The 23,474-nt window shown below is 44.5% G+C and overlaps 3 protein-coding genes and 1 non-coding gene across 4 annotated transcripts in view; 1 reads left to right on the plus strand and 3 right to left on the minus strand.

The window, feature by feature from the left end:
• The window catches only part of LOC8261561 (ATP synthase subunit alpha, mitochondrial), a 5,930-nt gene extending 3,863 nt beyond the window's left edge, over window positions 1-2,067 (minus strand). The window contains exon 1 of the mRNA XM_002535484.4: window positions 1-2,067. This exon is cut by the window's left edge and continues 3,863 nt beyond it. The gene's annotated coding sequence lies outside the window, so the exon portion shown is untranslated.
• Window positions 2,068-4,766: 2,699 nt separating this feature from the next.
• On the plus strand, window positions 4,767-4,838 carry TRNAE-UUC. The gene has a single exon. It is a non-coding gene; the product is annotated as a tRNA-Glu (tRNA).
• A 12,577-nt stretch (window positions 4,839-17,415) lies between these two features.
• LOC125370583 (NADH-ubiquinone oxidoreductase chain 6-like) lies at window positions 17,416-18,610 on the minus strand. The gene is made up of 2 exons (XM_048376518.1): window positions 18,221-18,610; window positions 17,416-17,694 (listed from the first exon to the last, which is right to left on the minus strand). Exons 1-2 carry the CDS (start codon window positions 18,608-18,610, stop codon window positions 17,416-17,418), a joined length of 669 nt encoding a protein of 222 aa, XP_048232475.1.
• On the minus strand, window positions 18,002-21,998 carry LOC125370604 (ribosomal protein S4, mitochondrial-like). Its single transcript, XM_048376686.1, is given in 2 exon segments — window positions 18,002-20,309; window positions 20,312-21,998. Coding segments are annotated over 2 exon segments (1,104 nt in total). The 5' UTR covers window positions 20,367-21,998; the 3' UTR covers window positions 18,002-19,260.
• Window positions 21,999-23,474: the final 1,476 nt, after the last annotated feature.

Raw genomic sequence — 23,474 nt, forward strand, 5'->3', positions numbered from 1 at the left:
TCCTTCGAGAAAAGTAGTACTAGGTCGTCTTCTCGACCCACCCAACCACTAAGATTAAGCTTTGTCACCTTTTTGAGCTAGAGTGCAGGGTGCTCTTCAGGAATCCAAACCAAACCTCGGTCTTTGGAGTCAACAGCTTTTGCTTCATTTCAGTAGCCCGAACCAGAGTCGACTTCTTTCAGTTTAGGATACTAAACCGGACTTCTCACCTGCTAAGGTGGTCCACCCATGAGCTATCAGGCTACACACATTCGTCGGAAAAGCACTTCGGTCGGAAACTCAATCAAAATCAAAAGGCGAACATTCTATGGCTTCATTTGAAGATCAGACTTTTTTTTGTTTTCGAGTCAAGCTTGGAGAGGACAGCAAGGCTTTTCCCGCTCGTCTCGTCTTTGGTGACAAAACTTCTCTCGTCCATCTCCATCTGTGAAAAGCATTGGCATTCTAAGGTAACCTTAGCCTTCTCCTCGGTCCATTAAAAAATGAACCCCCCTTTTAGACATAGATGGATTTCTTACTGACCCCGCGGTACGGAATAGGACCAAGGAATACGTTATAGAATAAAGAAAGAGTGAGAAGGTCTAGCTCCAGTCATTCCGGTCAGTCCGGTAGGTATAGTCAGTATAGTCGGAATTGGGATAAATGAAATACATCTCGGTTGGAGTTCGGTTCATCAGCTGTCTCGATCGAATTGAATTAGCAATCTCTCCCCCAGCCATGTAGATCTTCCATTGGCTTTCTACCTTTCCCCGGATCCGAAAGAATGTTCTTCCTCTAGCCGACCCACACCCCAAAAGCTCTTGAATCCGGTGATCAGAAATCGTCACCCTTCAGAGAGAGGAGGGCTCGTGGTGAGAGGAAGGAAATTATTGAAGGGCCGGGTTCAAAGTCTACTGCTGGATCTATGCCCCTGGACTAACATCTGTATCTCGATCCGTATCTGTGACTGGCTTGGGGTATGTATTCGCTCCCAGCCCTGCTCGGCTCCGCTTACAGGTGCTGCTCCTAGGTATAGATATGCTATCGGATTGATCTGCTGCTGTTTTGTCCTCAGGTTCTATTCAATCAACCAGGGCTTGCGTGCGGGAGCAGGATTCGCTTTCCGAGAAGGGTGACCTTAGAACTTAAATTACCCATCCCCCTATTCAACAACAGAGATGGGATTTGATTCGAATGAGGCTTTCCCGTCCCTTCGGTCAGTAAGCCCAGGAAGATTTTTCTCTGCCCGTCGGTAAGTAAGTCAATCGTTCTATCCCTTCGGTCAGTGACTCTTGCCTTGTGTCTTAAGCTTAGCAGGAAAAGATATAAACCGCGGGTAGATGGATATCAACCCAGTAGGGAAGCATGGAAAATCATGCTCCAACTAGGATACCAGCCTAGGAAAGTTTGAGGCAGAGAAAGCCAGGGGATTATCTCCCCAATCAAACCGATGCTGACCGTAGGATCAATCAGGTGGACTAGGTCTTTCTGAAGAAGAAAGGATAGAACTTTGGGAGGAAAAGAGAAAGCGAAAGAGAGACGGGGATGAAGAAGACCCCAGGTTGATCCGTTTTGTGATGTGATCTCTACCAGTGATGCTGCTTGCTGTGATGATAGACCTTCTTTTGGTCTAATTGGAGGGTGCTCATCCCCTCTCTCTCTTTTGAAGGACAATGAACCTGCCTCTTGCTTTGTCACCTGATGAACACACGGAGGGTTCCTTTTCTACTCTCTTGATGGATGCCGGACCTAGGCAAGGTCCTTCTTTTGACGCTCGATCCATGAGCTCCATGGATGATTCTGAGAGTGGTGAACCCCCACCAGGTTCTTTTGACCACTCCGAGGGTTAGGATCAAGGGTTGATCTAGTGCGCCCGCCTGAAAGCGACTGCGCACATTCTTCTTCTTCCTATTGCTTACCTCCACAAACAAACCCCTCTTCAAGTTCCTTCTGCTTTTGAATAACTGCAGCTATCTCTTGCTGCAAAGGGCACGGTGGGAGTGCTGTTCATGAGTTGTAGAATGAACAGCTTTCTTCCCTTTTTTTTTAAAGGATACTTCTTTGCTCCACTTCTTGGCTTCATTGACTTCTTTTCTTCGGTTCCTTATTTTATCTTTTTTAGACTATATAAAAAATTCCTTTTTACGTTATTTTCATGATCTCTCGCTACACGAGTCTAATAACGAAGCGAGCCTTCACTGGAAAGAAGACCGCCTATCGGCTTGGCTTGGCAAGGCTGAGAGTAAACGTAAACTAAGCTCACCCGGTAGCTCGGCTTGGAAGCAAGGCAAGCTACTAGCGGTAGCAGCTTCTGGCGACTCGCTTCTACCGCCCCGCCTATCGGCGGCGTGGCTTCGTCCCGAACCAAGGAGGCATTCTGGCGGGCGCGTAGGAATGCCGACTACTACGACTACAGGCCTACTTATAGTGATCAAAGAAATCTTTATTGTCTTCTAAAACGAAAATCAAAAGCTTTTCTCAACCGGCCTGGGAAGGGCCCTTTTGACCTACTTCTAGGGCCTCAAAAGGCACACTCCCTTTTTTCAGCGGGAAAGATCTCCCTTTGGAAACACTACTCAAGTTGACAAAGCAACCTAAGTCTTTCTTTTTCTCCGGTTACCTTTGTCAACTCTTTTTCTATCGGGCAAAGTAAGATAAAAAAACTGTCGTGACGCATCCTTCATCCTTAAACCCGGTCACTCTCGTTCCCGCAACCTGGTAGGTAACTTTTTTTACTCTTTATGTTGACAAAGTGAACAGGGGCGGAATCCAAGTAGGCGACGCGAATCTATGCTTTCTATGTTTCAATCGGATACCAATTGCTTGGATGCGTTTGAAAGCCAAGAGATGAATTGACTCTTGCAGAACAAATTCTTTCTAGTCGGGAAAGGTTTGTCTTGTGTCTCCGTAACAAATGGTCCATTTATTGATGGGCGAACGACGGGGATTGAACCCGCGCGTGGTGGATTCACAATCCACTGCCTTGATCCACTTGGCTACATCCGCCCCTACCCCCGGTTTCAGTCTCTATCTACGATCAGATCCTTTCTGAACCCCCCTACCCTATGACCGCAGATAGGCTAACGCGCCTTTACTAATATTAGAATATAAGGCCCTTCTTTCTCAAAGTCAAGTTTCTCGCTTAGAAAGATTGCAGGGGCGCTCACGCGACCTTCCTTCAGCTGGCTCCGCCCTATCTATTTCTATTTATTCATCTCTTTTTTCAAATGGATATTTAGGGATCTCTCTTGTTCATAGATCTTGAAAGCAGATCAATATCCATTTCTCAATATATCCATCTATCGATAGAAAGATATAGATCTCTATCTCTGGATCTATCTCCATATCTAAATATGGAAGAACCAACACTTAAAGGGCGTAACAACGGAAGGTTCTCACCCTGTTCCCGACATTGTTCTCCGACGATGTCCCCTGGGCGAAAGGTAGTTGTAGAGGAACGGCTGTGAAACGGCGATTCCCCCCTTTCCATTGAAGTAGGGAGGGCCTCCTTCCCCACCATTCCGGCCTATTCTTTTTTGATAGGGATTTTACCGATGCTGAAGGTAGCTTGTTGCTTACCAAGCCACCCACTTGAGAAGCTAGTCGCCAGAAAGAAGCGACGAGGAAGCGAAGCTGTCTACGAAGCAAAGCTTCCCCCGTAGTACTCGGCTTGTCGCTACTTTGATTCAAAAGGTAACCGACGGTTCCCGACTTTCTCCGGTTTCCGCAACCGTAACCATTTGTCACTCCGATTACTTCATCCATAAACTTTTTTTTATTATTTCAGGTACGCTCTAAAATAAAAAGTAAAGTCAAGGATAAGCTTGCATTCTAGAAGCGGTAGCTTCCCGCCTCCTTCATTCCTATTGCCCCCTTCGGTGAGAAGTTCCCTTCCCTTTCTAAAATGCCTAATTGGTCTGCCTCAGCAAATGTACAAAATGGAGCTGCCCGCTGTTTGGCTGACCCTCTTCAACCAACCCATGCGGGTTGACCCAGAAGTCAAGAAAGAAGGAATGGAATCACTGGAGAGTCGTCTGCAGTTCACACTTGGGCAAAGACGACTGACTTTGGAAGCGGAACACGAACCGATTTCCGCTATTCTGGATTCTTATTGAGCGTAGCAAAATCAAGGTTTATGAGAAAGTCAGCGAAGTTTCTATGGTGTTCTACCTTTGCGTAGTCTCGGTCCACAGTGGAAGGCTCCGCACCCGAGCCTCGTTAGACTCAGCGGAAGTGTAAGGTGTAAGTAAAGAGAATAGAAGAGATGAAGTCCGTCCCTTAGCCTAGTCTATATCTACAGCTGACGCCTCACTACTACTTAATTAATTAACGGCTAAGCGATTTCATAACCTAAGCTTTTCTTAACCAGCTGACCTTACAAAGTAAGCCCTTAGCCTCCCTTTCTTTATAGTTCGAAAAGTGACTTCGTAACCTTAACGTACTTTCTTTCTTACTTTAGCATAGGCCTTCGACACTTCAAACGGGCGCTTCGCCCCGCCCCTATTTTTTTCTTTTTTGAATTAGAAAGAACGGGGCCTTACTTATTCTGTTCAGGGGGGGATGAAAGACAAAGAAAGAGATCAGGGGACTTTATGATCGGAGAAAGGAAAGGAGCGTGGTTGGTGTATCACTGGGTCGGTGGGGGAACCCGTAGGAAGGGGGGACGACCCGCCGAATTCACATCAGAAATCGCCAACATGAACACAAACGAAATCGTGAATTGCGTATAGAAAGAAAACGAACCACTTCTATTCTCGGAGCTGAGGTATATGAAGAATGGCTTTTTGGTCCCTTTCGTCCAGTGGTTAGGACATCGTCTTTTCATGTCGAAGACACGGGTTCGATTCCCGTAAGGGATAGGTACTCATTCTCGGCCGCTTTCAGTTAGTGTTCATTGCTGAGTGATCGCTCGCTATCTGGCTGAAAAAGGTGGTCCGGAAGCTTCCTCTCTCCCAGCAAGCAAGACGAGATCACCACTTCTCTCAGTAATGGACTTTCTTGAATTCTTTCTTAGCCTTAGATGTCTTTTCATAGATTTTTTCATTTCCGACAGACTCCATGCATGCGTTCTTTTTCTTCTCCTCTCAGCCATTTTTTTTTGCTTTTGGCCGTTTGTTTTTGTTAGGCATTGAACCTTACCGCTCCGTGGGGTGCTGAGTGGTGTCCTCTCTCCTCTATCTAATACCTAAAAAAGAGTTCCGTCTATAGAGCGCTTCAACCATGGCATGGCAGTAAGTTGGCCCAGTCTCTTGCCCAGCCTTCGCCTTCTTCAGTGGCCAAGTTGAAGCGTTCAACGGTTCTTCGGCCTACCACCTTTCTTTTTCAAGGTTGAGCTTGTTCAATTGAAGCTAATGCTATGCTGTCCTTCCCTTGTTCAAGAGAAAGCGAGGACTTTTTTTTTTTTAGCTACTGGCCTAAACAAAAGAGATTAGCCTCTTGATCGATCGATTGGATCGAAGTACGAAGAGGTTGATTGAAGTGTGAGATCAGCCCAAGACTAAGGCCGAGCAACTAGCTGCTGCAAGATTGGACGTCTATCTATCTTACCACGCTCTCCTACTCCTATAAAGGCCGGCGGAAAGAATGCTCTGCTCATCTTTCTTACGGCTCGTTACCGCAGCGCTCGTTCACCCCTTCGGCTTCTTCAATTCAAAAAGGTAGTGTCTTTTTCCTATTCTTATTGGTAAATAGCGTTTTTTTTTGAAGCGAGGGCATTATTGAACGAAAGAGATGCCGGGTCGGTCAATTGCATTAGGTAGGAGATGCAGGACCTGTCTTAACCACAAGTGCATTCGCTATTTGATTTCATCCTCGATCCCACCTTGAGTCCAAAGTTTGTAGCTTTTCTTACCTTTTAAGTGAAAAGGAGGGTGACAAAGGGAAAGGGTATACTTTCTTCTCTATGTAGCCGTCTCATCAATGAGCGTAGATTGATAGAGATGGCTTTTTTTGTGCCGGTCAATCTCTATCCCATTCTTCAGGTATAGTTTTCTTTGATTACAGATCGGCAGGTGATCTGTCCTTTCTCCCCCTTTCGTCAGTCGTCTTGATCCGCCAGAGCAAGCTAGCTTCCTTGAAGAGGCTTGATGGGAAAGAGAAGTGAAGAAGGAGAACCTAAGGAAGGTCTCTCTCTACCTCACAAGCTCTTGGATTCCATGGCTAAGGCTTACTTTGGTGGATTTTGGGTGAGGGTAGAGGAGTAGGAAAGGGAGTGAGTATAGGATAGAACCTCAGGATTCTAGGGAAATTTTGGCATATAATAAGGATAGTGCTAGGGCTCAAGACATTTTGGAAGAGAAAGTTGGATCATAAAGAAGAGTTTGTTCCTTTGTTTGAAGAGGAACAATCCTACCGGACTCATTTAAGATAGGAATGGCTAAACTTTTTGTCTTAGGAATCAAGCTAATGAAAGCAAAAGTAGAGAATATCTTGGTTTAACAGAAGTTAGTCAAAATATCGCTTTTCTCCATTGTACTATGATTGCTAGATAGCATTCCAAGCTCCAACATCGAATTCCTATCGAAGGGGAATTAGTAGTAGTGCTAGTGAGGGAATGGAATATTAATTCATCGAGTCTTTCAAGAAGTTATATAAATTTTTTTGGCGCCCTAGACCGTTTTGGGTGACTTTTTCGTGCTTGTTCCTTGGAAATAAGAGACAAATGTTCAGCCCCTTTTTCTAAAGAAGAGTATTCAAATCCGGGTCCCCTATGATACTTGGCACAAAGCCATGAGTCCTAAAGGAGATTGGAAAAAAAATACGAAGGCTATAAATAAAATATATAAACCTCACATATACATGCGCACAAGTTTTTTTACAAACGACTTCACACTTGGAGCTTTGAAGAGGCACTCAAGTGCTTGAAGGAGAAAGAAAGAGAAGCTCTCAATAGGATAAGGAGGAGATTAAGTCCCCAAGAACCAAAAGGACAAAGACAAGGTAGCAAGGCCTCGAAGACCGGAATTCTTGCATCTTCTTCTCATTTTCTTATCTTTAAAAATGTAAAGATCTCACTGATCTTAGAATCAAATGTCTTCTCCTTTAGTATATGTAATTAACGAGAAAGCCGAGAGACTTCCCAAGAGTGTGTAACCCACCACCATTTTAATAAAGACCCTAAAAAAAGGGAGATTGTTGTGATCACTTTTCTTGTGTGAATCTTTATTTCATACTCGAAATTTTCTTTCACAAATAAACAAAGCCCGGGGAAGAAAGCAAAAAGAATTCAGACATATAAATTTACCAGTTACGACGAGGTGTACTTGCTGGAACCTCGAGCAACGACATTGGGATAGGACTGGGTTCCCTACTCTCTGAAGCCAAATTATGAGCGGGCAAGTTCAATGGGACGGGCACTTCCGCACTAGGAGATCTCCGTCTTATATCGTCGGCCTCCCAGAATGGACAAAGCAGATTCATTCTATATAATCATCGGGAGACTTTTGATAACGCTAGCATTTATGGTGCTGTCCGAATCGCGCAAGAGTATTACCAAAAGGACGCAAACATTTATAGGGACGCTTCTGAGTAGTGGAGCTGGGTAACGCCTACATTTGAAGAAAAAAACCTTGTGGGACCTGAAGAAAATCGCCAGCCTTCCTATTTACGGCCAAGTTTACGACGAATCGTAGATACCTTGGAATTCAAAATTGTACGGCTTCGACGAGATTTCAAAAGAAAAAGAGAAGTACCATTCAGAGTGTGCCCGGGAACTTTTCGCGAAGTACCAACGCTTGGCGCTTCGTAATCAATATACAAAAGTTGACCATCACCTATGGGTGAACCATTTCTTCAAGAGTGAAATTGAGAGATAGGCCCCACAGCCTAATAGAGCCAAGAAGAAAGGTATGTCAGAGACGGCCTACTTCCATTCTACCACAGGTCCAGCGGCATAATATGCTGGAGAAGAAGAAGTCCTTGCTGCTGGTTACCGAAGCCCGACTCCGGAATTCTCAAGTGAGACGACTTAGCCGCATTCTTGTTGGTTGAGCCGTTTTGTCCTTCCGAACAACCGCAGCAACGTCATTCGCTCGGAAACATTCGTCATGGCCGGGTTCTTGGTGCAGGGAAAGAGAGTAGCCATAGCTCCGGCCGTCCTTGCCAGCATTTATTACGGTTTGGGCGCTGTTGCCCAAGATAAACTGGGTCCAGGCCAGTGCAATGCAGAATTCCCGGTCCACTACTTCTATGCATGGTTGGACCAGTATTTTCCTAAGCTGTATATGAGATTGCCGCTTCCGGACCTGGGGAAGCTGAAAGATTATGTCCCGGAAATGCTTGCAATTGAGAACATTGAAGCCGGGAAGTTCAATGCGAAGATGGCCAGGCTCTTTATTCGTCATCCGATGAGCTTCACGTGGCGGCCCTACAAGCATGGTATTTAAGAGATGCCCTAAATCTTGTATGATTAGTCGACAAGGTCGATGAAAAGGGCCCTTGCTACTTATTGCTGTTGTGAAAATGCATCAAAGATAGTATCTGATCTCCATGCGATGCGGCATTCTGACGTTACGGCAGGGCAACGTGCTTCGGGCATAACCGTACAATCTCCACCAGTTTGCAAGACAATTTTGTTTTGACCTATTCATTCTGGCACCCGGTCACGACGTCAAGCGCTTCATCTTTAACCTTTTCGGAACTGGCAGAATACTGGGCACATATGATGAGAAAGGGCACCGGGGCTGCTTTCGTGATAATGCCGGATGACAGAGAGGGCAAGATGGTCTTGGAGTATGTCCGATGGTGGGCATCAACTGACGTTTTCTTACTTCTCGCAAGGAATCAACAAGCTTTTGACATTCAAAGAGCAGCAACTCCCTGATCAAGAAAGAGTTGAGAGTCGAAGTCCTCCTCCTCCTGAACCCACATATGGACTCATTCCCGAGCAGAGGCAGCCATCCAGATCATCGCAACATCGGAAAGGTCACCAGCCCAGGCAAAAGCAAACCCGGACCATGAAAGTAAAAGGAGGTTCAGCACCCGTCAGCCAGCATGCATTCTCAATCAGGGAAGAAAGAAGAAGTCCCATCATTTCTTCAGCACCGTCCTCGGCTCAACGGATGGTGACTCGAAGTATGCGGGCCCGCCAAACAAACTCAACCGGCTCGCTCACTTTCAAGTTAAAAAGTCGTAAGCCGAAACGGCAGCATCAGAGTTTACAGCTTCAGCTCCACCAGCTACACAAAAATCGCCAGCATCACGAACACCATCTGCAGCACTCAAGGCACCTGAGCAAGAGCAGGCTGCCTCGAAAAAACGGTCGGGCAGAAGGTTTGCCCTCTGTCACCACTTTGTAGTGTGGTGTGCAGCTGAGGAGGAAAACCCCGGGCGTCGTTTTCGGGATTACGCCCTCCTTGGTGACGACATCGTCATCGGGGATCCGGCTGTAGCTGCACGTTATCGTGAGTGGCTCAATGACTTGGGGGTCAAAATATATGAATCTAAATCTATAACCTCCACTCTTGAGTTTGCGAAAAAATTTCGTGTCAAGGGCCTCTCCCTTTAACCGTGGGTGGAAGCCTTTTTCGTCCCACTGCCAAAATTCTCGTTAGAAAGACCATGAGAATGGGTGTAGAAGTAGCTTCCCTTCCTTTTCAAGATTTGGCGTTGTCTATCGAAAAGAGCCAAGATCGTAGTACCGAACCTAATGTTACGGTTTTTTGGATCCTAAAGTTAGGGTTTTGGGAATCTATGTTTCTAAAATAGTTGAGAAGAATGAGAATGATTTTCAGCAGAAGAAGAGAAAGCAGAAAGAAGCAAAGGAAGCAAGCACTCATTGCTTTGCAAAATGCGCAAGCGGTCAGAGGATAGGAGATTTGAGAAAGAGAGCTCGTCTTTTGTCGTATAAAAAGTAATTCATTTATAAAATGAGCTAGAGAAAAGCTCTAGCTTTGAAACAAGGTTTAGGTTGGTTGGTTCGGGTGTTTTAGTGGATGATGGTTCTGGTGGTGAAGAGAAGGAAGAGTTCTGACGAGAAGGATATCGAGAGAGCCCTTTTCCCTATGGGAAGGGTGAAAAGCAGCTTTAGTACCCTTGTACCCTTACCTTAGAAGGTGGGGAAGGTTAGCGTTGAGCCAACTGCTAAGGTAAAACAAAGGCGTAGAGACTCCGTTACAACGCTTTCTACTTAAGAGGGGGGCCCCTGGTTCAAACTTAGATGTTTTTTCACCCTTGATCCTGTGGGTAAGAGAAGACCCTCTCTTTCATCACTCGAAAAGTTCCCGCTTTTCAATCTTCGAGCAAGGGAGGTGGGCGGGGTAGGTTAAAGCTTTTTCCCTTAGTTGGGCAGTCCGGACAGAAGGAAGTTCTCGCGCTCTTTTCAAGCTCTCTGGTGTCGCGTTCACAACAATCTTAACACTGCGCTCCGACGACGAAGGAATGATTTGAACAAGTAGCCAACCATGGGTGTAGTGAGGGGTGGGCTTTGAAGGAATAGATTTTTAAAATAGAAAGTAGATTCCTTCGAAGCTGGCTATTTTTCTGAGACAACCATTACTCCCTACGGCTACCTTGTAGTTTTAGAAACATCCCTTGAGCCGCTTCGGCGGCGGATAGCAGCCATCAATGACCAACTTGCAAGATCCCTGAGCCTGAGGCCTTTTGACTTTGAGTCAGGAAAAATGCGCCCTATAACATCCTCTTTCAGATGGGTCCCATATCCGTGAAAAATCATCGACAAATATCACAAAATATCGAGATCCGATGTTCGAAATCGCTGTTTGGGGACATAACTAGCTGCTTTGTACTGCGCACATCCCTTAGATGAGAACCCCTCTCTGATAAGGGCTGAAATTCACTTTCCCGGTATCACCCTACTGAAAAAATATATATATTATATATTACTCCAGGTTGTGGATCTCCAGAGGTGGAAAAATGGAGACTTTGACCGAATTAATAGGCGCTTTTGTCCAGTAACCATTCTGAGTGGAGATTTTCCAGGAAATCCCCACTAACACAGAAATGTCCCAAGGATAGCGTTTTCTAAGTCACCTGGCATACGCCCCAGCCTTGATCCGAAAAGGATCATCCGGAGAATAAGGTAACAACAAATCCTCTCTCAATCGCTTGAGCTGGTCGCTTCTTTAAGCCCTTGCCGCTCGAACAAGGAAAGAGGATATTCAAAAAAGAAAGATCAAATAAGGATCTACCCAAAGCACTGGTATTTAAGGTTATAACAGTCTAATGAAAAAGCGTCCGTTCACGTCAGGACGACATACATCTTGACTTTACCTTATTTAGCGAAAATCAGAGCTGGAACAATCGCTGAACGTACGGACATAGTTGATCGAAAAAGATTCTGCTCGTGAACGTAATGCTTAGAGCCTTTACAGAAAAATTGGGTCACGTAGATCTTCGATTTGCCCTGTCTCCCATCCTCTTTTTAATTTCCCCGGTTAACAACCGCGGACCCCCTTTTGTTGTTCATTCTTAGCTTCCCAAGAGCTCTTATCGACGGATTGAGATAGATGAATCAATGGAACTTTGGGGAGTGCTGTCGGTATTGGTTTTTATTTTCTTTATTTTTTTTTATATTAGTAGAACCATCGAAGAAAATGGATCTATTTCCTATATAATCTAATTCAGACGATTCGGTGGCCAAGGCGAAAAAAGAAAGACGTGGCTAGTCATTCCGGTGCTTCTAGTGACGTTCTTGCCTGTCTCCTGTCTCTTTCCTACTCGGATGTGGGACGAAGGAGAAGAAAAACCTTTTCCTAATTCCCATAGGAGAGGGGAAGGTTAGGGTTCCAAGCCCAAGGCAAAGATCAAGAGCTGGGGAAAGCGAGGACTATTCTCTTATTTGAGTTGCTTTCGATGGCAGACTCGGTGTCCCACCTACGTGCCACCGGCAGACTAGGAAAGAAGGAATTAGAGTCAGCGGGAAGGTGAACTCCGATCGGCGTAGAACAGCGAATATGAGTTTTCTATTATATAATGTTTTTTTTTCACGGATGAGTTGTAGCAAATCCGCTGTCGCTTATCAGCTGTTAACTAATTGATTTAATTAGCATTACCGTCTCTTTGCAATATCCGCTCGGTGCGTAACCGCTGAGTTAGTTCGAATATAAGTATGCGAAGGGTACCACTTTCACCTTATGTGTTTTGCACCTACTAAACCCTCTTCAGGTAAACTATTCCTCCACCAGTTGAGGACACAGATGAGATTGATCATTATAAGAAATTCTTTCAGCGGATCCAAGACGTAATCGACTCGAGGAACAAGCATTGATGCTAAACGAACTCGACCAGAAGATGCAAGGAGACGCCAATCGGAAAAGAAACTGAAGATTGGCATTCGGGTTTAGCTCCCTCCATTTGTTTGCCAGAATCCATCAATAGGGCGATCAGAGAGAAGGCCAACCCTTTACTTCCTGTTAGCGGGGGATAGTGGAATGACCAATCAAGTTCCCTCAAACTGGCTTTCTAGTTTTCCTCATTACTGTGCTGCTAAGGGTCAATTACCCGAATCGAGGCCAGATGGTGCCTCCCTCAGATTGAGGATGCTCCTGTGGAGAAAGGCCTGTAAGCGATCTGCTTAGCTCTCCTTCAGACCCTTGCTTTACTAATTCTTTCGAAAATGTCAGTCTATCAGAAGCATGCTTACTTCCTTCCCTTAGGGTGCCTAGCGGTACTCCCTCAACAGCACATTCCATGTCCGATTCTTTTACTATTGATTCAACCTCCTACTCTTCTGGGCATCCATATAATAGATCCGCATCAATCCCACCATGCCTATTGATCGACTGTCCCTGCCCTTTCGATTGTTATTGGATTTTTCTTTAGCATCCGATTGTGGGCATCAACGCTAGCTGTCATACTCACTACCGTGGAAGTGTGATTAGGAGTCACATTTAGTTAGCAAAGGGCCCGGCCGCTGCGCCCGGAACAGAAGAGTCCTCTTCCTTGGGAGGGACCATTTGCATGGACAATGAGAAGGTGAAGGCAATAGAGGAATGGGATAGCCATAAAAGGTATATGAGTTAAAGATCTTTTCTTGGCAAGGTAAACTACTATCGTAGGTTCGGGGTCGGGCTGCCGCTTTGACTAATCTCCTTAAGAAGAACCGACTTTGATTCGGGAATCCAACCTCTTGTCCAGTAACCATTCAGAGTAGATATTTTCCAGGAAATTTCCAAGAATAGCCTTTTCTAAGTCACCAGGTATACGCCCTGATCTTTGCTCCACACATCCGTCGATCGACCGAATGGACCGGTAAAGGAAAGGACCAGGCCGAAAGGTCAATTCTGTAGCCTAAGGTGCACGAATAGTAGAGAAAGGAAGGAAAGGCTATTGGCTCCTTGACTTCCGGTTGACTCAGATGCGATTCCATTAGTCTCTTGTTTAGCGAAGAACTATTAACGATGCTAGGAATAGCTAGCTAAAGTACCCGGGGGAATCCCCCAAGGCTAAGGCATCGGTTGACTTTGTTCACTTTAATGAGTTTGGAGGCGGAATAGATTAGCGCTTTGATTAAAAGTTAACATTAGTCCTCGAAAGGCCTCAAATGGTAGAGGTTCGACAACCCTTTGAACATGACGAGTGGGATCATATATAATAGAAAGTCACGCCTGCGGGACTTCTAACTATCAATTTCATTTCATAAGAGAAGAAAGTAGCCTAGAGCTGATAAAAGGTATGCCACTTTTCTCCCTACGATCGACTGTGCCCGTTGTTGGCTTTTCAGATGCTTTCAAAGACTCTACATTCATTGTATATATCTCTTTTCGTCTCATTGACATCAGAGATTGCATTCAATCGAATGGTTTGACATAAGAGATGTTCTAGTCTATCTGTAGTAGTTCTTTTTTTATAGTAGTACATGAGGGTGGCTTCCTCAACAGTTCTGAATACAGTTGATTGAGGCCAGCGACTCACTACTATTCTAGCACAGGGTAAGAGAAGGGGTAACCGCATCTAATGAAGAAAGACAAAATGAATTCTCACGGCGGCAGGTACATGCAGTAGCCCGCTTTTCAATTGAATCAACATCAATAGGACCGTGCCCAGCACAAGATTCTTCTTCTGCGTCTAATCCCTTTTATAATCTTTCAGTTTCTACCCCCAACACTGATACAGGTGAGCGGCGTACCTAGCCTGTCACACTACGGACCTATCGTTCTTGCCTGGTGAACCCCAATCTTCATCTCCTCTTCCCCTTCTGTTCAATCCGCCTTCTTCACCGGATATTCAAAATCTCCTTCTTAAGGTTAGTTCCACTTTCCAGGACCGATACCGACACTGAAGGACTGAGACCGACAGCTTAGACGAGAACAAAAAAGGGGAGAAAGCGAACCGTTCTAACGAGATATGAGGCTAGAGTAGAATACTAGGATGAGTACCTCTGACTCAACTTATGAAATCCATTCTGTTTTACCGCTCTCTTCTTACCGCTATGAAAAGACATTGCATCTTGAGTTAAGGCCAGTTACCTATACCTATACTCAATGTTGGAGTCAGGAATAGCTTCTGCTTCTACTTTTTATTCTTTCTCTTAGTTACTACTAGATATATAAGACATTAAGATAAGTTCTATAGTCCATTAGAGCCAGTTGCAGCCTCAGTTTCCTTTGCTGCGGATTGAGTTGCTTACTCGAAAGAATATGAAGAGAATTGCTCCCTAAAAAAGAAAGTAGAGTAAGGGATAGAATGAATATTCTTACAATTACACTAAGAAGAAGAAAGCATCTGCGTCTTTCTCCCGTTTTTAACTCTTAGAAGGAGTATTTCCAGCAATCCAATGAGAGAGCAGGAGTATTGTGGAGTTTGAAAGACTTGTCCTATTCCTGTTCTGTTCTGATATGGTTTTTTTACAACTATTCTATAAAAAATCCGGTAAGGTACCCCTGCAAAAGGAGTAACGGTATCTCTCTTGCAAATCCGTTCATTCCCACCCGGCAGGAAGTATGGTCTTGCTTTCTGGCTAAGACATACGATCAATCAGGTGAAAACGACTTCTAAGAAATAAGAAAGGTTTTTTCCAGCTCTTTGATCTCCTTTGTTCTATTTTTAAGTTTGGGAAAGCTGCTGTTCTCGCTAAACCCTATCTTGGATTCTCTACTCTTTTGGCTACTCAATCAATAGCGTATGTAGATAAGATAGTGGCCTCCGCTTTTTTTCTCGCTTATACCCGTCCTGACCTTAACGGTCTTGGCTAAATGCTTTTCTCGCTTTCCCCTTCGACCGAAGGAGAATAACTGATGAGAGAGTATGCTATGCGCAGACTGACTTGCTGCTTGCCATAATGAGCTTATTAAGCATCGTATGGCTAAGTGCAAGCCCCTGTAATCAAGCTTAATGCCCGGGCTTATTAAAGCTCTTGAAAGAGCTGTTAGGTAATCCAAGTGCATTAAATCCAAGTCTTTTCCTCTCTTTGAGAGCTCTTACAGCAAGTGCAAACCAACTAAAACCAAGAGTTGGGGTTGATTTCGTATTCCCTACCGTCTCGTAATCCTTGGCATTTACACTCCTTGAGAAAGCCTTGGGCCTATCCCCGCCTTTTCACTGACCTAGTCAAATGCCTTTAAATAGAAAGGAGAAAGGGCATTGAATGCCCGGAAGAAAGGGTTTTGGATCTCTTGCAAGGGCTTCCAGCAAGAGCAAGTGCAACTAAAACCAAGAGTTGGGGAGGGCGTTTTCCGGGGCAGGGCTTCTAATCCTTGGATTGCACTCCTTGAAAAAAGCCCCTTGGGCGAGATCAAGGGCATTGAATGCCTCGTAAGAAAGGGCAGTTAACGCTCTTGAAAGCGCTCTTAGGAAATCCAAGTCTTGCATTCCGCGGTTTAACTGTCTTTGAGATCCCTGAAGAGGCCTACGAACGCGGTCTGCTGCGGTGTAAGTTCAATTTGCTTACCAGAAAAACTCTTATTCTAAGATTCCCCTTTCTAAGACAATAGTCTTACACTGAGACTAGTCTGTTAGCCAAGAAGAATGAACCAGATGATCCAGAGAATCAACCAGGGATTCCTCCGCCTAACCTAAACTAGTAAGTCCAACTGTAGGCTCTTGAGTCTGATACTAGTTCCTCTCTTACGCAATTTATCAATCCGCATACGAATAGGTAAATTGGTCTAGTGAGTATGGGAGTATGGGAGCTAGAGATATGGTACTAGATTGTGAATATGGGAGTGAGTATGGGAGCTAGTGAATATGGAGTATGCCTATATCCCTAGCCAACGTGTGTAACGAACGAGTGTACGTGTGCTTAGTAGCTAGCGGTGCCATTCCCGCGGGTGCCATATTCCACTTCCCTTGATGCCAGCGTGCATGTAACCAACGAACGTGCGTAACCACCGGGTCTTGCTAACGGGTTTAGTAAGCAACGAACGAGTGTGTTGCCTTAGACTATAAAGGGAATAGGGTTTTAATCGGCTAACTGTGAACTAAGAGCTTGTGAAATCGGGTAAGTAAGTAAGTTAAGTAAAGGGTAGCCCTCTTTCTTAGTAGAAGGAGAATCTGCCAACTAAGAGTAGAAGCTAGGGTTAGTAAGCTGTAATATGGTTCTAGATAAGGGAGTTAGCTATCTCTCGTGGTTAGCTCCGCAGGAGGAAGAGTGTGCTCTAAGAAAGGAGTTTGCGCGGGTAGGAAGCTCCGCAGGAGGAAAGTGTGTTACTGAACCTGGGAGTTAGGAAGCTAGATATGATACTAGATATGGGAGCTAGATGGAATATGTTCCTAGATACGGTAACTGTATAAGCTAATAGCCTGCCCCAGGTATGAATAGATAGCATTCCTTCTTAGAAGTTGAGAATCTGGAAAGAAGAGTTAGGCTAGAGTTAGGAAGCTGTAATCTGGGAGCTAGGTGTAGCTATGGTGGGCTGCCGTGGGGCATGACTTGTCCCCGGCTACCAAAAGAGGGGGCAAGTTAGGCTCCACTAGTAGCAGCCCCAGCGCGGGTAAGAAAGCAAGGCGAAGGCTCCTCGGACTGGACTAGAGTATACGTTCTTTTGAGCTTTCCGTCGATCGAAGTAGGGCAAGTCTCAGTGTTGTATTTGAGGTTGGTCAGAGGGCTGGCCCAGGGCATGTCGGAGCGAGGGGGTCAATCATCATCGTTTTTCCAGAAAAAGGTAGTTGAAAGCTGGAGCTTTACGAAACGAGTTGTTTTCAAGTTCATGTCGAACCAGTTTTCGTTGTTTACGGGAAGTCGGGGCTTGCTCTTTTCCTAAGATTCAAAAGGGGATCTTTATACTCCCGCCTAAGAGCGGGTATCCTGGCTTAACTCCTTTCAGGCGAGTGAGTTTGGCTTTTCCTAAAAGCTTCTTTCTGGCTTGGTGAAGACTGAGGTAGTGGTTTGCCACCTTCAAGCCTAGAGAGCAAGTTTGAAAGCTAGGCCAGTTAGTTGAGAAGTAGGGATGTTCTCACCTGTCCTATCGCTATCAATAAGAAGGAATTTCCTTTATGCCTTGAGCCTTCCACTCTTCCTTATAGTCATGTCTACCTACGTCATTCTTTTGAAGTGAAGCAGAAAGCAGATGGACACAAGTGCACTAAAACAGCAGTTAGGCCCTTTCCATATGCCCCTACTAAATTTCTCGAGGAAGAAGAAGCAGACGAATACGGAAAATAAGGTAATTCCTTATCCGTAAAGGATTCAGCCATTAGAAATGCACTTCCTTTTTCTGATTCACGTGCAGAACGCATTCTAACAGCTGTAAAACAAAAAACCAATGTCCTTCCCGCAGGGGAGTCAGTTGAATGTGGGATAACCAAAAATGCCCTTCTCTTTAATAGCAACCGACAGCTTAGTCTTGCAAAGATGAGGTTTACCTTAACAATGTCTTGGTTGGAGCTATGGATGGGGTATGCCTCTATCTGTCTATATGGCAATTCTGCACTAAATACAGCCCTTTCTTATTCTTAAGGCAGTTCAGTTGCTTTGAGATGAGCCCACAATGGTGATGTTAACGAGTCTTTCCAGCTTTTTTCGATTTCTTTTCTTCACTAAGAAGGCCTACTCACAAATTGGGTTTGAACCAATATAATATTAATATTTCCCCATTGGGGCGACTTTCCGTTTAGTCGATTGTGATGGGTCTGTCGTCCTCCTCATTATAGTCCTCCTAAAATCAATAGCATTTCGTCGAAATAGATCCTGTCTTTTCACCGCTCCGTGGGTAGTCCTATGCATAGTCAGTACTATAGCCCCAATCATGGCTACTAATAAAATAAGACTAGGAACCAAAAACCAGACGAAATAGTAGGTATAAAGTAAATTGCCCAATGTTTCCAAATTAGTCCAACTTCGTACCTTTCCGGCATAAACTGTATATCTCAGAGAGGTCGTATTTCTTTGGGTTGGTAGTAATGGAATGGTTTCATTATCTAAAATGAAGAACATTTCCCACCAAAAGATCAGTCCAATAATACCACTCACTGGTAAATAGCGCAAGACTTCTTCGTGAATCTCCGCTATTTGAATATGGAACATCATAACAACGAATAGGAATAAAACGGCTATAGCTCCTATATAAACTACTGGGAAGATCATAGCGGAGAAGTCGAGACCTAACAAAAGAAGTAAACCTGAAGTATCGCGAAAGACTAGGATGGGAAACAAAACGGAATGTACCGGATTTTTAGCACGTGCAACCATCAAACCAGAGACCAAAGCAGGGCTCGACAAAACAGAAAGTATCATGGTACGTCGTCCTTCCCTGAAATGGAACTTTCATACTGGAGCAAGAACTAGCATGAAAGTCGATCTATTACGACCAGCGCGGTTGTTCGTATTTCATTTTCTTTTTCCAAGCCAAGCCCTTCTTAGAAAGCACTCACTGAGTTACTTACGGAATCTCAAATCTCTTTCGACGCCGAGCATTTTTTATGTGTCTAGGTCGATTAGAGGTTCGGTTTGCTTCTCCCCTTTAGCGTTCTGGGCCCCTAAAAATAAATAAAGAAACCCGAAATCAAAAAGAAAGAAGAGAAATTTTGCCATGTTTCCCGAGAGAGGCCGCTTTCTCTCAGGCCATCAGTCAGTCTTCTACTTCTAGTCGACTGCTCTATGACGGGCTTCCCTGTTTCCTGGGCTCTGCTCGCTCGTCTACGTTCCGACCCAGCAAGTAATAATTGAAATTCATTTCACCTTGCCTGCATTAAGATTTAAAACTTGTCGTCAAAAAAACAATCAGAATTAAGAAAATCTAAAATGGAAATAGTGACTAGATGGATCCCTCTCTTTATCTCTATCCACGGAGATACCTATCTATATGGATAGAAATCTATCTATGAATCGATCTAGACTATCCTCTATCCGGATAGATATGTCCCTATGAGCGACTACGCCGATCTTTATATGTTTTGGCCACGTCCGTTTCCGCTCCGAAGAGGAAGGTTTAAATCTTTCAATCTTATGTCGTGAGGGATATGACCTATCTTAGGTCCATAAGATACCACAGCTTTTAGTGTTCTATGATTCACCTCCGAATAATGAGTAGGTAGTTCGATCCTTTTGATTCTTCTCTTCATAGTAAACTGATGGGGGGACGCGGAGCAATAGATCGAATTACTATATAAAGAAGAGTTGTAAACTATAGGACTTCTTATTCGAGTAGGAAGATTTCGGTTTTTCTCGTTCCTTTTCTTCGATAAGAATAGGGATTTGAAATGATACAAATTTCTCTTCATTCTGTTGTGCTCAGCGAAGGAACTGCCTAAGCATACTTTTTCGGATCCAAACTTCTTTGTTCTTTCTAAGTCTTCTTCTTGCATAGAAGAACGCAACTGTTGCAAAAACCGGGATTTTAGTAGTAGGCGGCATCCCCTCTTAGTTTTGAGTAGGTGGAACCATTCTGTTTTGGTTCTTCTCCACATTCTTACCGGGTGATCCAGGAATTTGCCTATGATTTTTTCAACTGATATTTCGATATAGAAAAATCTCCTTATTTCTTCACCGCGGATTCTTGCGTCATTTGCTTTGAAAGATATTATATCACCGTGGGACACTTTCAAATGAGTAATGCTTACCATTCCATTATTCACACAAACCCTTCGATGACTTATCGGCTGCCTTGCTTGAGGAATAGTTTCACAAAAATGGAGACGAACCGGAATAACGTCCGATCTTGTTTCTGGATTAAGTAGAAAAGGGATATATGAAGTTCGTTCTGTTCCTCTGTGCATCTCTGTGATGGGTAAATCCCCATGAAAAAGGGGCAACTTTCGTGTAGTTTGTGATTGGATGTAACTGTTAAGATTTTCTCTCGGATAAATCTTTCTCTTAATATCTTTCTTCTTGTTCCTCAATCTTCGGAGAATGCGGCGTTGTATTATTGTAAGTTCTCTCTTCCGAACATTTCCTGAAAGTAGACGACAAGTTTTAAATCTTAATGCAGGCAAGGCATATCTCGTTGAATCAGTCTTTTTCGCCACATCGGGGCTATGGGAGTTGAACCCATTTTTCCATCCACGACCCCCCAAGAATCACGAGCAAGAACGAGACTACAAAAAAAACTGAATTTCTTTAAAAGAGAATTTCGCCTCACTCGACTCCAAAGGAAAGACTTTCATTCAGCTTCGAGCGAAAAAAAAGGGGGGTTGTGACGAGAAGAATTTCATTTCCTTCCACACCCCACCGACCTGGTCCTCGATGTATCGATGCCTTTCTTTACTTGATGAACGGATAGGCACCTCTTTTCTATTTATGCAATTTGCGTCGAGGTACTTTGGATTCGGTTTGTTACCGCATCACTCGCGCCGCCAAGCTTGCTTGCCTCTCGGGTAGGGGCGCAAGGGTTGCTAAGCATTACATTCACGGGAAAACCCCCGAGAGAGTCCGTTTGGCAGCAAAACATAGCGAGTGGAGTAAGTATAAGTAGTATGAGGCGGCCGGAAGAGACTGAGCCCGGACGAAGCCAATCACATTGAGTTGTAGATTGAGATAGTTAACCTTAGCGGCACCTCTGACCTCAGATGCATGTGTTAAGCATATAACTAGCGAGCGAACCATACTTCGGATATCGCTCGGAGCAAGGCCAGTCGCTGGATTAAGACTAACAAACCGACCATTCCTTATCAAACAAAGGCCCAGCAAGAGAGGTCACTACGTACCTCGGCCTCAGGATGAACTCCGGGCCCGAAGACTGGAAATTCAACCCAACCTAAGCTAATAACAAAGTAGATTTTCAACCTACTAAAAGGAATAATAACAAAAAAAGATGTTTTAAAATGAAATAATAAGACAAAGGAGAACAGAATGCCAGACGAGTAGAAAAGCCAGAGAAAGCCTAAGCCAAAATGTGGAATAGTAAGAGACGATACGGTTACGGTTACCTTTCCTTTGCAGCAAGCGCAATCCTCGCAGCGCGCTATACGCTAGCGCTTCTTTGGTAAGGAGATTGTTCTGTCGTATTGTTCTTCCTTACCAGCCCTGTGACAAAGCACGGGGCTTTCTTCTTTCTACTAATTTTGAAGTATTAAGATTTGGAAAAACTCTTGACCGTAAACCACCGCCATATTCTGTGTCTTTAGATGCGGAATCTTCTTTTCCAGGGCCTCGTCGCTTAAGATTCTAGAGAAACTGAATCCGTTAGTTCGGGGGAAACAGAATCTGTTGGTTAGGCGTCTGCGTCTGTATCTTCGGATCTTTCTTCATACGTTGGAGTTGGAACTACAGCCTCTGCCCTCCAGCACAAATTCTTAAGCTTGATCGGTGTCATAACCTGGGACCTTGCAAACACCCACTCATCGCCCGTCGCGCGTGGTCGTCGCGTGAAGGTCTTTGTTTTTTTGTGCTGCTATGCGCTTTCTCGCTTGCCTATCTCTTTGCCTTTCGATTTCGATCTTTCTATCAGTAAGCCTGCTTCGCTTCTCTAATCGCTAAGCCCTATACAGTTTGAGCGGTGCCCTTCCTTGATCTTCTCTTCTGTGCGAAAACCATATTGCTCAGTTTCAGTTGAACAACCGGTTCTGAATCTACTTATGCCTATTTCAAAAATTCCGAATGGACTTTCTGCGCTTCCTGAGAAGAAAGTAGTCTTGGTATTGGATCCTATCTCTCGTGTCCTGTACAAAGAAATTCGAAATGAGCGCACGAATATAATTCCCTTACACTTAGGGGAGCCGAAACCCACTTTTGCGTTTGGGTTTCGTTCTTAGCAAAAGGTAAAAAAGTCGATAGAAGACTATCAGTCGTCTTTTGTACTACAGCATGCGTTCCCTTAGTGTTTTAGTATTTTTATCCTTTTCAGATGGCTTCAGTAGTGGTGGCAACCACCGCCTGAATAGCAAGATTTTTATACTAAAATATGTATATATATATATAAGTTTTCCAGGAAAGAAAGATGCTTCTAGAAAGCGGTTTAAGGATTGAAGAAGACTGTTGAACGATTCCCCTTCAATAGAAGGACTAATCTCAGTCTATTGGGCCCTAGAGGAGGTCTAGACAAGAGTTATTGAGCTTCCTCCCCTCGGGTTCCTTCACTCGCTTTCCAGAGGGATTCACTCTGCTAGTGATTTCGCAAGGCAATCTCCGACACGGCTTATTTCACTCCTAAATCAAGACAAAAAGCCACTATATGCTTAACACAAACTTTCCGGTCCGAGTACACTACAGTCACGAGACCTAACGAGTTACATACTTGTAACGTCAGAGCGTAATACTTGGAGCGAGATGTTGAGAATCAGAACGGTAAGAGGAAAATCGTTTACTTCCATCACTACAACTAACAGGAGGACTACGACTATCACTTCCTCAACTCAATGTCCTCTTTCTATGATTCATAGTGGGGCTGTTTGGCTATTAGTCACTTTTCTCGCTCCTCAAGAAAGACGGCTAGAAACTTCCTATTAGGAATGGCTTCCTTTCAGGTTGTGTTGTTACAGACCAGACTGTTCTAACAGGGCAGGGGAGACGGAGAACTAATCTCATACAGTACAGCGGCAATAGCGCAGATAAGATCAGACTGAATGTGTGAAGGATAGGGTTCTGGTTCTCTTCTGTCCCGTTCCTTCAATCAAAGAAGAATCCATGCCCAGGGCTAGTGCCAGCGCATAGTAATAGTCTTCCCTGCGTGCCTAACATCCACTCCTTCTAGTCGAGTGCCTTCCGGCGCCTTTAACGATGAGAGAAGGCGATACCGAAGAGAATAACTCAAGGGCACTGGCTACTCCATCAACTCAATTTCGTTGCGTAAGTGAGGATGCTAGTCATCATAGTCTGAACTTGAAATCTTTCGTAGGCTCATCTCGTCGATTGGCATTCCGATCCTGGTCATTCATAGATAGTCGGCACTTTTAGTCATAGGCTATCGCCCATTCCTGATAGCCGCAGCTCTGCCCGTTCCCTATTCCATTAAAGAATGAATGGGAATTGATCTGACAACGGCTGGGCAAAATCCATCTCTTTCCATCTCTATTTTCGCTAAACTTGCTTGCTTTCATGAAGCCGACCTTAACGGACATCTCTTCTATTTTCGTAGATGGAAGATCCGGTGAATCAATTTAATTAGATGCCGCTTACCTAGATGCGGTGCTTGTCCCTCGAAGCGAAGGTCAAGACCAAGACA

The sequence above is a fragment of the Ricinus communis genome, chromosome 7 (genome assembly GCF_019578655.1).
Source record: "Ricinus communis isolate WT05 ecotype wild-type chromosome 7, ASM1957865v1, whole genome shotgun sequence".
NCBI classification, from domain to species: domain Eukaryota; kingdom Viridiplantae; phylum Streptophyta; class Magnoliopsida; order Malpighiales; family Euphorbiaceae; genus Ricinus; species Ricinus communis.